General features: G+C 47.8%; 1 protein-coding gene across 3 annotated transcripts in view; it reads right to left on the bottom strand.

Moving 5' to 3' along the window:
• Positions 1-18,221, bottom strand: part of HAUS5 (HAUS augmin like complex subunit 5) — a 124,527-nt gene that overhangs the window by 7,821 nt on the left and 98,485 nt on the right. For 2 of the 3 annotated variants that reach the window (XM_029576778.1, XM_029576779.1), the window contains exons 17-18: positions 10,540-10,654; positions 9,680-9,818 (exon numbers count right to left, since the gene is read on the bottom strand). In XM_029576778.1, coding sequence (XP_029432638.1) covers positions 9,680-9,818; positions 10,540-10,654 — 254 coding nt within the window. The remainder of the gene's footprint in view (positions 1-9,679; positions 9,819-10,539; positions 10,655-18,221) is intronic. The other variant, XM_029576780.1, reaches the window with a different exon arrangement.

Below are 18,221 nucleotides of genomic sequence, written 5' to 3'. Positions count from 1 at the left end.
AGAACATAAGAATATAAGAAATTGCCATGCTGGGTCAGATCAAGGGTCTATGAAGCCCAGCATCCTATTTCCAACAGAGGCCAAACCAGGCCACAAGAACCTGGCAATTACCCAAACACCAAGAAGATCCCATGCTACTGATGCAATTAATAGCAGGGGTAGAGAGAGTGCTCCAACACAAATTCTGCTCTAGACTAAGCATATCTTCACCAGACATCTGAGAGCTTTAAACTGGCTTATAAAGCTTATAAAAGTATAAAAATTATTTTACCTGATAATTTCCTTTTCTCTAGAGAAGGCAAGCCAGTCCACTCAAGTGGGTTATGCACTCCTACCAGCAGATGGAGAAAACTGACTCGCTGACGTCACCCATATAGAGCTGTATTCTGACCATAGCCTGTAAAAGCCAACTGTAGACAACTGAACATATGAACCATAACTTTTAACTATCTCCTAAACCCATATTTTGTCACATTTTCTTTGGTTTCCATTTTTTTTTTTTTTTAAACTTCCATGAGACCAAGACCCAGTGGGCTCAGTAGCAGAGACAGAACACAAATCATAGCAATTAAACGCTAAATGAGACTTTTCAGGAGCTTCAATGATCCAAAGCATTTCTAACAATGTCCATTGTCCAACCTTCTCAATGTCTGCGAGAAAACGGACAAATGACTACGCAATGGAGGCAGCCCAGGACAAGATTGTGGACTGGTCTGCCTTCTCTAGGAGAAAGGAAATTATCAGGTAAGAAGTAATTTCACCTTCCTCTTCATTCAGGCAGGCAAGTCCACAGAAGTAGGATGTACCCAAGCTACTCCCCAGAAGGGTGGGAGGCTGCCCTTGCAAAGTATGCATCCCCCTGCGCCTGAACATCCAATTGATGCTTGGAGAAGATGTGCAAAGAGAGCCAGGTCACTGCTTTACAGATCTCCGAAGACAGCAACTGCAACTCTGCCTAGGACATTGTCTGCTCTAATCGAATGAGCTCTAATTTGCTTGGGCAATGGCTTGTCTGCTGCCACCTAGGCCTTCGTTATCGCTTTTTAATTCAGGGGGGTCACTGTGGTCTGTGATTTTGCTAATCCTTTTGTAACGCCACCATAACGGCCAAATCAGCCTGCTTTCCTCAAGAATTTAGTAACCTTAAAATAGCATAACAAATGCCTCAACATTCAGGGGGTGCAGGGTACAAAATTCCTGTTCACCCCGAAACCTGCCCAATGACGGGAAGGAAATGGACTAATTTTTTAAAAAAGTCCGAAACCACCTTTGGTAAGGAAGAAGGCACAGTCCTAAACTGTACTATGTCCTGGGCAAACAACAGGAACGGTTCTCAATACGAAAGAGCCTGCAACACCACAGCCCTTCTTGCTGAGCAAATCATGACCAGGAACACTGTCTTCAAGGTTAGTAAACGCAAGGAAAGCTGTTGAAGGGGCCGAAAAATTTGGCCTGATAAAAAGGACCAAACCAAATTTGGGTCCCAGAGTGGAACCAGAATGCGTAATGGTGGCCGAATGCCACGTCTGGATGTGACGAGAGGCGTTTGCCTTGGACATGCCCCTTATAACAAGCCGAAGCAACCGCCTGAACTTTGAGCATACAGAGAGCTAGCCCTTATATCAGGCCTTCCTGTAGAAAGTCCAAGATCAATGGTATCTCCAGTCTGAAAGGGTGAAATATTCGCTTTCTGAACCAATCCTCAAAAATTCTCCAGACCCTACCTTACGCAAGGAAGTGGAAACTTTTCAAGCCTGTAACACTGTGCTCACAGTCGCAGAGGAATAACCACGGCTCAAGCAAGACCTCTCAAGGGTCAAACTGTAAGACAAAACTGATCCGAATTTTCATGACGGATGGGTCCCTGATGGAGGAGGTCCTCCCTCTTCGTTACTATCAACAGCTGTCGACAATCAGATGCTAGAGATCCACATACCATGGACCAATTTGGGGCCACTACGACCACCAAGCCAGGATGCCGTGCAATCCTTTGCAGTAATCTGCCCATCATTGGCAATGGGGGATACACATACAGCATTTTCTCTGTCATCCAAGCCTGCACGAGAATATCGATCCTCTACGCATGAGAGTCCCTTCTGCGACTGAAGAATCATGGTACCTTCGCATTGGTGTGAGTTGCCATGAGAACCAATCAGGGATGACCCCCACTGAGAGACGACGAGCTGAAAGGCCTTTTTTTTCCAGCTCCCATTCGCTAAGATTTACTCCTCCTGTGATGTCAGCCATGGACAGCACCTGAAGGTATGGTTTATATTAGTCACCTCTGAAGCGTTGTCTTATCTTCACTGTTCTTCTGCTTATTCAACCTGTAAAGCTCAGGATTGCCAAACGAATTGCATGAGCCTCCAAATGGTTGATGAACCACACCATCTTTTCGGTAGACTAATGCCCTGTGCCATTAGTTCCTGGTAGTGAGCTACCCAGTTCTGGAGACGCACATCTGTAGTGACTACTATCCAATTGGGAATATCTAGATTCATGCCTCTCTCTAGATGATTCCTCTGCAACCTCTGCTGCACTGCTGATGGGAGGGTCCATTTCAGCCTGTACTCCTAGGACTGTGGATTCTACCTAGATAGCAAACACCACTAAAGGGATCACATATGCACCCATGCCCATAGGACCATCTCCAACATCGCTGCCATAGACCCAAAGATCTTCAAACAGCCCTATTCTATTGGATGAATCTATGCTCTCAGGGCCCATATTTGTCCCCATAACTTCTGGATCCGTTGCTCCAGAAGGAATATCTTGCCCTGTGTATTATCAAACCAGACTCCCAAATATTCTAGAGTCTGTGAGGGCTGTAACTTGCTCTTGATCAGATTCAATATCCAAGTTAGCGCCTGCAGCAATTGTACCGCCCTGCATGACACAAGCTGGCTTACTTTGGCTGACTTGACCCTGATTAATTAGTCTTCTAAATACTAGTGAACCTGCTACCTTGGAAAAGGTTCTTGGTGCCGGGGCCAACCCAAATGGGAGCACCTAAAAATGTCAATGATGATCAAGCACAGTGAACCTCAGGAAGTGCTGATGAACCCCTTTATGGGAACATGCATTAAAGGCTTCCATCAGATCAAGCAATGTGAGAAATTCCCCGCGCTGCACCACAATTACCGAGCGCAAGGTTTCCATCTGGAAGTGAGTTACATATAAGAATCTGTTGACTCCCTTTAGATCAAAATAGGGCGAGAGGCACCCTTCTTTTTGGGCACCACAAAATAAATGGAATGCCCCGTACTTTCCTGTCTCTTTGGGACTGGAACCACGGCTTCCAGGACGACCAATATTTGCAGACTGACTAGTACGGTGGCTCTCTTTTCTATAGAGTTACACGGGGGAACCATAAATGAGTCTGTAGGTAAGCAGTGAAATTCCAGGGCGTAGCCCATTATCACATCCAGAACCACTGGTCTGAGGTGATGTGGGTCCACCTTTGATAAAAGCGAGAATTGGACAGTAGGCCCCCAAAATTTCATTGTGAGGAAAGGGAAGCCCCAACACTGAAGTTTGTCCTTATCAGGCTTCTTGGCTCGAAAGGACAGAGACCTCCCAAATGAGTGAGATTTCTGTGCCCCTAAATTTCTGTAGGAGCGAAAGTATCAAGAGTCCCAAAATCTACCTCTCTAATAAGTGAAGCGGGGATTGGACTTTTTATTCTCCAGCAAACGTGGAATCTTGATGTTCCAACATTTTGCAATTTTCTCCAACTCCTCTCTGAACAGTAGGCAGTCCTTGAAGGGCCCCTTGGTCAAGTTGGATTTAGAAACAGTATCCGCCAACCAGTTATGTAAGTACAGCAGGCATCTCGCTGCTATCACTGATGCTACTTCGAGCCAACATATGTGCTAACTCAGTCTGCATCTGCCAGAAAGGCACCTCCAAGTAAGGTCCATTCTTCCCTAGCACCTCCTAGCACCCTGGTTTATTTATTTAAAAACTTTTCTATACCGTTGCTAAGTTAAATACCATCGCAATGGTTTACATGTAGGCACATATTTAATGTAAGTAAAAATGTACTATAGTACATTTAACTGGTGCTGTCAAAGGTTCGGTTACAATATATCATTAGACAGTCATTTAGTGAAGTAGTTCATGACCAATTGTACCAAGGTACTTACACGGGTAGTTTTATCACACCTAGTATTATAGTTATGCTTGTTGTGGTGTAGAGTTCTAAGTACTGTGTGTCTGTGCCTTTCTGTCTTTTCCTGAATAATTTCTCTCTATTCTTTCGTCTCTTTGTAAAATGGTTGAGACAAACTGGCCTGCGCTACCAAACAACCGCAGCAAAAACCTGCAAATTCATGACCATCGCCTTGAAAGCGTGCTTCATGATCGCTTTCACTTTCCTGTCATAAGCATCCTTCAAAGCAGTTACACCTTCCACAGGAATTGTGATCCCCTTGGTGATGGCACACATTAGGGCATCCACCCTTTGGAAAGCAAAATTATTCCCATATCTTAGGATCTAGAAGGTAAATCCCAGCCAGGGACCTGCCCCTTCCCCTTAAAAGTTGCCTCTGGCGCATTCCATTCCAAATCAATCAGCTCTTGAACTGCTTCATGAGGAGGGAAGAAAAATCGCTTTGCACAAAACTGACTATAATCAGATCCTTCTTTTGCACTTTTGCCAAGTCTGTAGGACAGCCTCCATTCCCAGCGCCTTAAATATTTGAGCCAACAAGCCTGACAACTCGTCCCGATGGAATAATTGTAGCATCGTTCTGTACGGTTCAACATCCGGTGGGATTTCATTCTCCTTTAATGCCATATCTCATCTACACAAGCCCCCACCCCTTCACCATTTGTCACTTCGCAAAGGAAGGGGGGGATGACCTCAAGTGCTTCTGGCCCCTCAGGAAGGGAGGCCTCTGTTGGGGCTTCAATCTTGATCCAGCACACTGCCCTGCCTATCCTCTGCAAAAGGACAGAAGTCCCTTTCCAGAGGGATGGCAACAGGGTAGTGAGGGGGAGTGGGGAGTTCCATCCTCTCACTGAGATATTCAAATTCCTCTGCACCATTTTTGTATCCGCTCCCCCCCCCCTCCCAGGGGAAGAGATCCCCGCAGGTGCAAAATTTGCAGGGGCAGCTCCCCGCAAGCCTTGCAGCACCTCAGGCACATACAGAGGGTCTGTCTTTTCCCGCACCTGCTGCCCAGCATCATTGTTCCCCACATGCTCTAATCCGGTGCCCTATTTATTCAGTTTATTTTTGGCTTTCAGAGGAGCACTCTTTTCAGGTGGCCATGCAGCCCGATAACATCACGTCCTCCACCGCTCATGTTTCTAAGATGGTTGATGGACTACTGTGCCTCTTCTATCATTGGCCCTGGACGGACTGAGATTGACATACTGCTCCCCAACTGAAGAGACTGGCATCTGTGGTCACTATCGCTCATGAGTAACGTCGAGGGCCACCCCTCACTCCAAATGGGCTCTGGCAAGCCACCAACCAAAACTGGACCTGGCAGACTCTGTAAGTGGTAAGAGAATTTGAAAGTTCTCCGACATCAGATCGCAATGGGAGAGCAATGCTTTCTGTAGAGACTTCATATGAGCAAATGCCCAGGGACCAATTCCAGGGTGGAAGCCATGGAGCCAAGGATCTGCACATAGTCCCAGACACTGGGTATTTGAACGTTCAAGAGATGCCGAACTTGCATCTGCAATTTGGCGATGCGTTCCTTCGAGAGGAAAACTTTGCCCACCTGGGTGTCAAAGAGCGCTCTCAGGAATTCCAGCACCAGCGAAGGTTGAAGATGACGTTTGCTCAGATTGATGACCCAGCCCAAGGACCTCAAGTGGGACAAGAACAATTTGACTGCCCGACTGCTGAGCTCTGCTGACTTCACCCAAATGAACCAGTTGTCCAGGTATAGGTGCAGCAACAACTACCATTATCTTGGTGAAGGTCCTCGGAGCTGTGGCAAGCACAAAACTGGAAATGCTTCCTGAAAATCATAAATCTGAGGAACTTCGAATGATCCCTGTGGATGCTGATGGGCAAATATGCCTCCTTAAGTCCAGGGAAGCCAAGAACTCCCCACTGCATACAGCCACTATCACAGAGCGCAGGGTCTCTAACTGGGAACGCGGAACCCGGAAGGCCTCGTTGACTTACTTCAAGTCTAGAAATGGACGGAAGGTCCCCTTTTTCTTCGGCACAGTAAAATAGATGGAATAACATCCCTTCCCCCATTCCTTCTGGGGGACAGGAATAATGGCTCCCAGGCTCTCTAGCCTGTGAATGGAGAAATTACTTACCTGATAATTTTGTTTTCCTTAGTGTAGCCAGATGGACTAAGGGCCAATGGGTATAGTGCTCTCCTGATAGCAGATGGTAGATGGATTCAGATTTCAAAGCTGACGTCAGCCTACATATACCCGTGCAGCGTGCTTAGCTCTTCAGTATTGTCTTTGAAACGCCAGTGTGGATATATGTTGCTTAATACTTTATTAACATACATACATATATATATATATATAGCTATATATAGATAGATAGATATATAAAACTTTTGGAACTGGAGACCACCAGTGCACTGAAACAAACGCCAACACCTGGGTAACTGCGGGTGTCTTGATTAGAGGTAGGCCGTGGCTTACCCGTACTTGTTCAGTCTCAAGATTTGATATCAGAGGTTCTCTATTTCTGGAGCAGCCGTGGGCGGGATGCAGAGTCCATCTGTCTACACTAAGGAAAACAAAATTATCAGGTAAGTAATTTCTCCATTTCTTAGTGTGTAGCCAGATGGACTCAGGACCAATGGGATGTACAAAAGCTACTCCCCTATAGGGTAGGAGGCTGCCAGTGGCCCACTTAGTGCTGCCCTTGCGAAGGCTGTGTCCTCCCTTGCCTGAACATCCAGGCAGTAGAACCTGGAGAAGGTGTGTAGAGAGGACCATGTTGCCGCCCGACAGATCTCGGCTGGCGAAAGCAGCCTGATTTCAGCCCAGGAGACTGCCTGGGCCCTTGTAGAATGCACCTTGACCTGTAGAGGTAATGGTTTTCCTGCATTAATAACTTCTTTAATCCAGCGGGCTATGGTGGCCCGTGATGCTGCTTCCCCTTGCTTCTTCCCGCTGTGAAGAACGAACAGGTGGTCAGTTTTGCGCAAGGATTCTGATCTCTTTCAGGTATCGGACTAGGATTCTGCCGACATTCAGGTGGCAAAGGAGTCGAACGTCTTCCACATCCCCTTGCTCATCTGGTGATGGTAAGGATATGGTCTAGTTCATATGGAACTGGGAGACCTTTTTCGGAAGGAAGGATGGTACTATACGCAGCTGTATGGTGCCCGGTGTGAACCTGAGGAACGGTTCCCGACAGGATAATGCTTGAAGTTCGGAGATGCACCGGGCTGAGCATATTGCCCTGATCAGCCAATCGTCCAGATAAGGATGCACCCAGACTCCTTCTTTCCCTCAGTGCTGCCGCCACTACCACTATGATTTTGGTGAAGGTTCTGGGGGTGGTAGCTGATCTGAAGGGTAGTGCTCGGAATTGATAATGATGGCCCAGTATCGCAAATTGTAGGAAGTGCTGGTGGTTCTGATGGATCGGGATGTGAAGGTAGGCACATTTTACTTTCAGAAATTAGCGCCTACCCAAAGGCTGGTGTTAATTTATGCTTTTCTGTGCACCCTCCGTCTTAATATCATGGTGAAATGAAGTCGGAAGTCCCGAAAGTTTAAAAAAAAAAAAAAAAGTTTAAAAAAAAAAATTGAAATAGGCCCGCGGTTTGAAAACCGGACGCTCAATTTTGCCGGCATCCGGTTTCCAAACCCGTGGCTGTCAGCGGGCTCAAGAACCGATGCCGGCAAAATTGAGCGTCGGCTGTCAAACCCGCTGACAGCCGCCGCTCCTGTCCGAAAAGAGGTTCTAGGGACGTGCTAGTGTCCCTAGTGCCTTTTTACCGCCAGCCCTAATTTAAATAAATTAATTTACTGTATCGCGCGCACAGGAGAGCGGGCGCTCGCCCGCGATTTTTACTGTATCGGCCCAATAAAGAGGGAGTACTCTCGAAGTTTTCTCTCTGTCTCCATCTGCTGGAAGGGAGGCAAAACCCAGGAGTCTGGACTGATCTGAGTACATACAGGGAATTTATATTTCTTGATTTGTTTGAGAACTGGTAATGTTTCTCTTTTTCCTTTGTTACACTGCATACAGTCTGGCTTGTTGCGATTTCCAGATCAGTTTTTATCTGCATGTTTCTATTTATACTTTTATGGTCTCTTTATTCTTTGTTAGGTGAGGGTCTGCACATGTGACTAAAGTGAAGTATTCTGTTGGCGTGTAGTTTCTGTGTAGGGCTCTATAGCAGCCTGGCTTGTTCCATTTTCCTAATCGGAGGAATATTGCAGTTTTAAGGCCTGGTGTAATATTTTCAGTTTTGCCTTGTAAGATGGTTACTTTTTGAGTGCTGGAAATTGGTGCTGTTTTGATATGGGATGTTTTACTATTTATGCAATTTCTGTTCAGACAGATTACTTATCTTTCCATTGTGTCATTTTTAATAAAAATAATACTGGGCCTTTAATTATTTATTTTTTTATTTTTACTTCCCCCGTGAATTGTAATGAGCAGTGTGTCACAGATGTGAGCGTGGTCTGTCATGATGGGAAAAAGGTTGAGAAGCAGTGCTATACCGATTAGTACAGAACCACAATTAAAAAGCCCTGCATCTCCAGGTCTGCAAAGTCATTCTGCACCCACAGAAACTCCCTTAATAGTCTGTACAGAGCAAAGTTAGGATATTTCCCCTTACTACTTACCATACAAAAAAAAATAAATTAATATTTAGGTTCTCAGTAACAGCAACTCTCCTCCACTACAGGCACTTTGTGAAGTATCATAAAATTCTTAAAAAAAACCAAAACATTTGTGTAACAAACATGCATATAATATAAAAATTTAATATACCAATATTTTTACACTAACAGCACTAAAACCAGCACTCAAATAGCAACAACCTTCCCTATTATAAGACAATATTACAAATATTACAACAGAGTTCATAGATATAAGAGCTGCACCTGTCCTAAAAGTAACATAGAAAAAAACATCTTCCCACAAAACACTTTGAAGTAAAAATTCTGTAAAACCCTCAGAGAAACATGAGAAAAGGCAACTATATCAGCAAAATATGTCATGGCCTGCCACCAGGCCGGAAAAGTAATCTGAGCAGACAATACAGAAGAGCACTAGAACCTGGGAATTATCTGTTATTTCTCTCCTTAGGGCCAGATTCACTAAGCTGTTTCCACACAAGACACAGAACGGGAAAAGAGTCTTCATGAATCAGGCCCATACTGTGTTACTTTGGCAGCTGTCATGCCAATGTTTCTTGAATCTGAGAGAAAGAGTGAGGAACTTTGAAAGGCAGAGATGTTGAGAAAGGGCACAGAGACAGAAAGAAATCATAGATAGAGGAGATGTGGGATTGCAAGAAACCATGAGGAACAAACAGATGGTGAGGGGAGAAAAAGCAACTCATGAAAAAATAGAGCTATGTAGAGAGAGGGAAGACCAGAGAAGCAGAAGAAATGTGGGTGGGGGATGATGTTGATCAATCACGAAAAGAAGACTACGAGGTCAAGAAAAGTAAAGTAGGGTGAATGAGCCAGATCGCTGATGGGTAAAAATCCTTACTCTGAACGTCAGGTGCCTGGGACAGCTTCTTCTTCAGCTGTAGCTCGCTCAGGGCTATGGTTTTGTAGCACATCTGGCCACGTAAGTAAACAAGATCCTTCTTGAGTTCAGCTACGTGGACTAAGATCTTCTCTGGAGCCTGAGGGGGGGGAACAAAATACCATGCCAGCTACATCAACTGAGAGTTACAACTTGCTGACATCTTCATGACCCTCACAACAGAGCAGGAGCCATGACGGTCTGAAGACACAAGAGAATGGTAGCTGCAATGTTTTTCCAAGATATATGAAAGAGAAGAAGCCACAGCATTCAGACAGTTTCCTGTGACACAAGAGCACATTTGATGTTATCAAGACACAGAGGCAAGATGTTCCAAATTCTCCTGAGACACACGAGAGCACATGAGCTGTGACTTTCCAGCACTCGCTTGAGAAAGGAAAATTGGTTCTTACCTGCTAATTTTCGTTCCTGTAATACCACAGATCAGTCCAGACCAGTGGGTTGTGCCTCCCTACCAGCAGGTGGAGGCAGAGAGCAAAACCTTGGGCACTGCTACATATACGAGGTGCCACCTGCAGTCCCTCAGTATTTCTGACTCCAGCAGATGGTAGAGGTGCACTCCTGCAATCTGTTATCTAAAATTCTGTTTTTTAAACTAGTTGGTAGACTAGCTCCCTGAGGTGTTAGGCACCTTATGGGTCAAACCTCAGTGGAAGCCGGGCAACTGGGGAGTTGGATACCCCTGACGGGGATGATCCCAGCGTGGTGCATCTGTTTAAGCGTGATGAGCTGCACTCATTCCAGGGCCTAAAACTACAAGGTCCCTCAAATATATCTACCTTTGAACACAATTCTCTCACCTTATAAAGAGGGAATTTGAGGCTCTGGCAGACACCAGTGAAAACAAGGGAGTCCCATGGTAAAATCTGGTCCAGACGGTGGATGGAGAGCTCATGGGCTGGGACATGCTGGGTCCTGAAGGACAGAGATTGGGGGTGGGGGAGTGCAAGTAAGGCATTAATACACAACATATAAAAGCAAGTATACCTTAGAAATAGAAGGATGCCACATTCGGAAACAGCCTCCCTGCCCGAAGAAGGTTAAAAGCCAAAGGTCAGAGCTCCACCCAGCACCCTCACAAGGAGTTCCATCCAGACTGCCCAGTTCTTCCTGTCCAAATGGTCACCTCACCAGTTTGTGCCTTCTTTTAGTGCAGTGAATTACCACCTGAAATTCCCCCTCTCCAATCACCCTTGCTTATCTATATGGAGAATGGCCTGAGGTATATTTAAGAAATGCTTGCTATAGTTAGATAATGATATACATAAGAATCTCTTGGGTATTACCAGGAAGATATGCAGCAACAATGAATAGGGCTAGAAATTTAAAATCTTAGAAGTCAGTTTTAAAAGCATTGCTCACGCATACGTGGATACATGGGCTGCCACAAGCAATGCGGATTTTTAAAAGCCGAGAATTACGCGCGCATGTACCTGTGCACATGTGAAAAATAAGGGTGTGAAAAGGGGCGTGCATGGGCATTCCAGGGTGGGGCCAATACTGAGGTACGCAACTCCATATTTTGAAACCGAAAACGCAGAGTGTGCAGGCTTGTTATCCGCATAACTCTTCTGCCCTGATAAGGAACAATCTGCAAATCTTGCATTTCAGGACTTACAACAGGGTGAGGGGTCCGGGAAGAACAACCAGAGAGGTCTAGACCACCTCGATAGTAACTGGACAAACTGGTAGACTAACTGGAAAAAGGAAAATTGGTTCTTACCTGCTAGTTTTCGTTCCTGTAATACCACAGATCAGTCCAGAGAAGTGCGTTGTGTATCCCTACCAGCAGGTGGAGGCAGAGGACAAAACTCTGAGCACTGCTACTTATCTGAGAGGGCCACCTGCAGACCCTCAGTGCTGACCTGTGCCCAAGCCAAAGATTAAACCTCAAAACCCCCTTCAGGGCGAACAGGTAAAGCAGGGCTGGAACCCCCTGTGCTGGAGCCTCAGTCACCTCCAGATATCCAAAAACATACGTACAACTGAATAGAAATTTTGACATCGACTATCAGGAAAACCCAGTCTTTTGGCAGCAACAGGGAGGGTCTCTGGAACGAAAATGAGCAGATAAGGACCAGTTTTCCTTTCCTGTTCATACTCAGATCAGCCCAGACAAATGGGATGTACCCAAGCACCCCTAAACTGGGCGGGAACCCAAAAGAGCCGCACATAAAACACTCTCAAAGGACACATCCTCCTGCACAGCCAAACGGTAATGCCTGGTGAAAGTATGAAGCGAGGACCACACCGCTGCTCTACAAATCTCCTGGGGAGAGAGCAACTGACGCTCTGCCCAAGAAGCCGCCTGCGTGCTTGTTGAATGAGCTTTCAGCCCCACTGGAATCCTGCAACCCTTACAAATGTACACAGAGCAAATGGCCTCCTTTAGCCATCACAAAACTGTGTCCTTTGAAGCCTGATCACCTTTCTTTGCACTCCGAACAGCACAAAAAGGTGATTAGACTGCCGAAAATAATTTGTGACCTCCAGACACACATCCAAAAGATGCAGTTCCCTCTCCTCTGGAGAATCTTTAGACCCCTCTGGAACAGCTGGAAGATCCTGTTGCGACCGTCGCTGCTCGACGTCCTGACTCCGCCCTATTTACCTCTGTGGAGACTCCCTCCGGGTCTGATAGACGGCTGGCTGCTGTGGCGTTTCCATGCCGCCTCCCTCCGGCATCCTCGGACCGGCTCAAAACTGCAACTCCGCCATCTTGTCCTGATGCCTAGGGGGCGCACGCACTCGCGTCCAGACTCTTGTACCAGCAAGGGCGCGAACCTCAGGGGCATCCCCCTGAGATGACATCATCTGCTTCCAATATTTAAAGGTCTTTGAAAACGCTAACAAACTGAGTTAGCAAGGATACGGATACATACTCGCTTCGGCTATCCAAGCTACTCTGCCTCCTCGGACTTACCAGAGGTACTCGCTCCTCGGGGGCCTCGCTCTTTTCTTTACTTTCAGATTGCAGATAGGAACCAGTACTCGCTCCTCGAGGGCCCATGTTCCTGGACACTCTGAAGATCCGCTACTGCCTGGAAGCTATCGCTGCTACAAACAATTGTGAGTTACCATCGCTCTCTCAGAGCCTACCCTGGAACCAGGTACTCGCTCCTCAAGGGCCTAATCCTTTCCAGCTCCTGAGCTTCCTTGAGACCTTACGTGAGTTTTGTCATCTAGTTCTGTTCATGAACTCTGCCTACTCACTTTCTATAGTTTCTCAACAGCTCAGCCATCCTGGATCGCTGTTCCAGTACCTAAGGGACTACAGCCCTGCCGGGCATATCAGCTCACTACTGCCACCTCTGGTGGTTTCTAATAACCTGTTTAATAAAAGAACTATCTGTGTCTGTCTCCATACTCTAGCCTAGCCGGTGGTCCCTCTCGGAGTATCCTCCCGGGGGCGAAGTCATCTGCCACCGGCCCAGGGATCCACCCACAACTATATCTCATTCATTACAGACTGCTACTCCTTAGCAAGACGATATCTGAGACACTACAAGATTGCTGACTCCTCCCTCTCCAGAAGCCCGTTATACAGAGCTTTCTCTACAGACTGCTCCTCCTATCTGACTGCTCCTCCCATCAAGCATCAGATTTCTAATAGATTGCTAACTCCGTACGGAGATTCATAACAGATCCACCATCTGATAAACATGAAAAGAGGACACCACCTTCGGCAAAAAAGAAGGCACCGTTTGAAACGTGACCCCATCATTAGAAATACATTTAAAAGGGTCCCTACATGACAGAGCCTGCAATTCAGAAATCCGCTGAGCAGAATATATGGCCACCAGAAACACTATCAACGTGAGGTCCTTCAGCTTTGCCCTTCTCAAAGGCTCAAAAGACACACCACAGAGGTTCCAATTCAGGCACAAATTCTGAACCGGAGGCCGCATATGCTTGATTCCCTTCAGGAATCGAACCACATCAGGGTGAGAGGCCACAGACTTCCCCCACAATTTGCCCCTGGGAACCCAAGGCAGAAAACCTGAATGCGGAGGCAGTTAAAGACCAAACCCTTAGACAATCCCTCCTGCAAAAAAGGCTAAAATATGAGGAATGTCCATAGATAGAGGATCCAACCACAACTCAAAGACTCCAGACCCTGACATACGCAAGAAACATAGCAGGCCTCAGGGCCTGAAGGAGGGTAGAAATAACCAGTTCCAAATAGCCTTTCAGTCTCAGTCGCCGCCTCTCAAAAGCCGTGAGTCAGAAGTGATCCTTCCAATCTGAAAATATGGGCCCCTGATAAAGCAAGCGTGGCAGATGGGCTATCCTGAGAGGTCCCTCTACCCTGAGATGTTAGAGATCCGCGAATCATGGGCATCATGGCCACTCTGGCATCACCAGATCCACCAGCCTCGGATGTGACTATGCACCGCAGAACTCGCCCAACCAGTGACCACAGGGGAAACACATACAGAAGTATTCCTGTCGGCCATGGGCACATCAGAGCATCCAATCTCACTGCACTGACCTTTCTTCTGTGATTGAAGAACCTCACCATCTTTGCGCTGGACCACTTCGCCTTGATATCCAACTGGGGTACGCCTCACCTGGCACAGATGCAATCCCAAACTTCCAGGGACAATTCCCATTCCCCCGGATCCAACTGTTACCTGCTCAGGAAATCCGCCTGCACGTTGTCGCACCCGTGACATGGCACTCCGCCCAGACAAACAGCTGCCGCGCTTCCAGAGCCACCGCTGGACTCTTTGTTCTTCCTTGCCGGTTGATGTATGCCACTGTCGTCGCATTGTCCGAGAAAACCCGAACCATCCTGTCTCTGAAGGGAGGCTTCTTGCACCCAGACCGCTAGAAGCCTTCCAGGCGCTCTTCTGCACTGACCAGAGGCCTTGGGCAGTCCTCCCCAGGCACACAGATCCCCAACCCTTGAGGCTGGCATCTATAGTCACCACCACCCAGTCTGGATTCTCCAGATACCGCCCTTTTCCAGATTGTGATGCGAAAGCCACCATGAAAAACTGGACCTGGATTCTTCTAGAAGAGGCAAGGGCTGATGATACTCCTCAGACACGGGATTCCATCTGCACAAAAGAATGCTCTGCAATGGTCTCACGTGTACGAAGGCCCAAGGAACCAAATCCAATGTGAAAGCCATGCACCCCAGGAACTGCAAATATTCCCAGGCTGTTGGCACCGATAGCCACAACAGATGCATCACCTGCGCATGTAACTTTGTCAACCTGTCTGGAGTGAGAAACACCCTGTCCTTCTGGTTGTCGAACAATGCCCCCAGATATCCAACGACTGGGTCGGTACTAGGTAACATTTCGCCACATTTATCACCCAAGCCAGCAACCGTATGCACTCCTCTTCCGTTTTTGCGTGAACAAGCCAATAGGAACCCGGATCAATCCAGACTCCTGGGATGTACCAGAGCTGTCTTACATGGGGTGGGACCCTGAGAATCCCACTTGGATCACACCTTCAACAAAGCCACCAGAGCCCGGGGCATGGACATCCAACCGGTAATGTCTAGTAAAGGTGTGCAAAGACTTCAAAGTAGTCGCCCTACATCTCTCTTGTGGTGAAACTTACTGACATTCCACATCTCTAGATTGTGGATTGGAGCGGTCCAATCCAGAAAAGACAGGAGCTCCACCGACTGATTCAAATGGAAGGAGGACACAACCTTTGGAAGAAAGGAAGGAACCGTCCACAAAGAAACTCCCGCATCCGTAATCCTCAAGAAAGGCTCCCTGCAGGATAACACCTGAAACTCAGACACCTGGCACGCAGAGGAATTAGCCACGAGAAAAAACACTTTTAATGTAAGATCTTTGAGTGTCGCCCTCTTCAAAGGTTCAAATAGTGCCGTACACAGAGCTTTGAGACCCAAATTTAGGCTCCACAATGGACAAGGATTCCTGACCGGAGGACGCAAATGTTTTGCCCCTCAGAGAAAACGTACCACGTCCGGATACGCGGCTAAGGCTACCCCGCGTATCTTACCACGGAAGCAACAGAGGGCAGATACCTGCACAATAAGCCTTTAGCCAGACTGGCCTGCAGAAGGACAAGATATCAGACACCAATGCTCAAGTAGGGTCTACCTTGTGTTCCACACACCAAGACTCAAAAACCCCCCAAACAAGCCCTCTGCATCATGCTAGCAGAAATCGCGGCTCGGAGACTCAATGTGGAAACCTCAAACATCCGCTTCAGCTGAATCTCCAATTTGTGGTCGTGAACATCTTTCAGAGCGGCTGACCCCGCTACCGGGTGGTCGTCTTCTTAGGTGACCACCGAAACAGCCGCATCCATCTTCAGCACCCGAAGGAGCATCAAGGTCTCCTCTAGGGATGTGAATCGTTTTAGGACGATTAAAATTATCGTCCGATAATTTTAATATCGTCTTAAACCGTTATGGAACACAATACAATACAGATTCTAACGATTTATCGTTATAAATCGTTAGAATCGTGAGCCGGCACACTAAAACCCCCTAAAACCCACCCCCGACCCTTTAAATTAAATCCCCCACCCTCCCGAACCCCCCCCAAATAACTTAAATAACCTGCGGGTCCAGCGGCGGTCCGGAACGGCAGCGGTCCGGAACGGGCTCCTGCTCCTGCATCTTGTCGTCTTCGGCCGGCACCATTTTCCAAAATGGCGCCGAAAAATGGCGGCGGCCATAGACGAAAAAGATTGGACGGCAGGAGGTCCTTCCGGACCCCCGCTGGACTTTTGGCAAGTCTCGTGGGGGTCAGGAGGCCCCCCACAAGCTGGCCAAAAGTTCCTGGAGGTCCAGCGGGGGTCAGGGAGCGATTTCCCGCCGCGAATCGTTTTCGTACGGAAAATGGCGCCGGCAGGAGATCGACTGCAGGAGGTCGTTCAGCGAGGGTTCCGGCGCCTCGCTGAACGACCTCCTGCAGTCGATCTCCTGCCGGCGCCATTTTCCGTACGAAAACGATTCGCGGCGGGAAATCGCTCCCTGACCCCCGCTGGACCTCCAGGAACTTTTGGCCAGCTTGTGGGGGGCCTCCTGACCCCCACGAGACTTGCCAAAAGTCCAGCGGGGGTCCGGAAGGACCTCCTGCCGTCCAATCTTTTTCGTCTATGGCCGCCGCCATTTTTCGGCGCCATTTTGGAAAATGGCGCCGGCCGAAGACGACAAGATGCAGGAGCAGGAGCCCGTTCCGGACCGCTGCCGTTCCGGACCGCCGCTGGACCCGCAGGTTATTTAAGTTATTTGGGGGGGGGTTCGGGAGGGTGGGGGATTTAATTTAAAGGGTCGGGGGTGGGTTTTAGGGGGTTTTAATGTGCCGGTTTTTCGATTTTTCGATTTTTTAACGATTTTTCACGATATTTTACCCCCCCAAACGGCAACAATACGATTCCCTCCCCCTCCCAGCCGAAATCGATCGTTAAGACGATCGAGGACACGATTCACATCCCTAGTCTCCTCCATTAGAGGGTAAAGTTTAGCCATGGCCCTGCCCACCTTTAGACTCACTTCCGGAAAGCCCCACTTCCAAACTGACTAACTTGCGAATCTTCCTGGGCAAGGGAAAGGCACTAGGAAGGCCTCACAGCCCATCCAGAACTGGGTTCACGATCTCATTATCTGACTCCTCCTGAGTCACCTTAACCCCCAACTCTTGTAATACTTGAGGAATAAGAGGATGTAATTCTTCTTTTTTAAACAAATGGACAAACCTAGATTTGTCTCCTTCGGAGACCAGAAACTCGTCCTGATCCGGATCCTTATTCGCATACGGGACTGCATTTGGAGCCGCGTCTGCATCCACAACTGGATCTATGCCATGCAAATCCGGAGGGTCCTCCTGTATATCAGAGTCACCTAGATCCCTGGGATCAGCCTCCAAATCTGCGCGACTGAGACCTAGGTGGTGCAGCAGGTCCCCGGACTCTCCAGCAGGTGCCACTTTAGGACACTTAAGTTCAACGGGGAGGTTGCTTAGCCCCCAACCACTTCCACACCAGGAAGGCCTTATGAAGGAGCAACACAAACTCCGGCGAGAAATCTTCCGAATCTGTCATCTCCCACTCTAGCAAATTGTCCTCCGACTCTGCCTCCCCCTCCTGTCCCTCCTGCACTACACGAGACAAAGGAGGGGGGAGAATCCCTGGCATGTCCGGCGGCTGCAGGCCCCTGTCTGTGATCTTCTGCAGGAACGGAAGCTCTCTAGGATCCCCCCCCCCCATCTCCGTAAAAGCAGCCCTCTTTTCCACAAGTGCCCCTGGGCCTTCTCCACAGGCAGAGCACAGGGACCTACTATTGAGCAGCGCGGACCAAACACAGCAGGTCTTACAACATGCGCTTTGGGTGCCATTCCTCAAAGTTTTGCTCTCTGTCTCCATCTGCTGGTAGTGAAGCATAAACTACTTGTCTGGATTGATCTGGATATGAACAGGAAATGGGAATGTCCCTTGCATGAGCATGTTGTAAAATCTGCTTACATACATGCATAAAAACCAA

Source organism: Rhinatrema bivittatum, chromosome 14 (genome assembly GCF_901001135.1).
Source record: "Rhinatrema bivittatum chromosome 14, aRhiBiv1.1, whole genome shotgun sequence".
NCBI lineage: Eukaryota > Metazoa > Chordata > Amphibia > Gymnophiona > Rhinatrematidae > Rhinatrema > Rhinatrema bivittatum.
The sequence above is the reverse complement of the archived record's forward strand: the minus strand, read 5'-3'. Positions and strand labels throughout refer to the sequence as shown.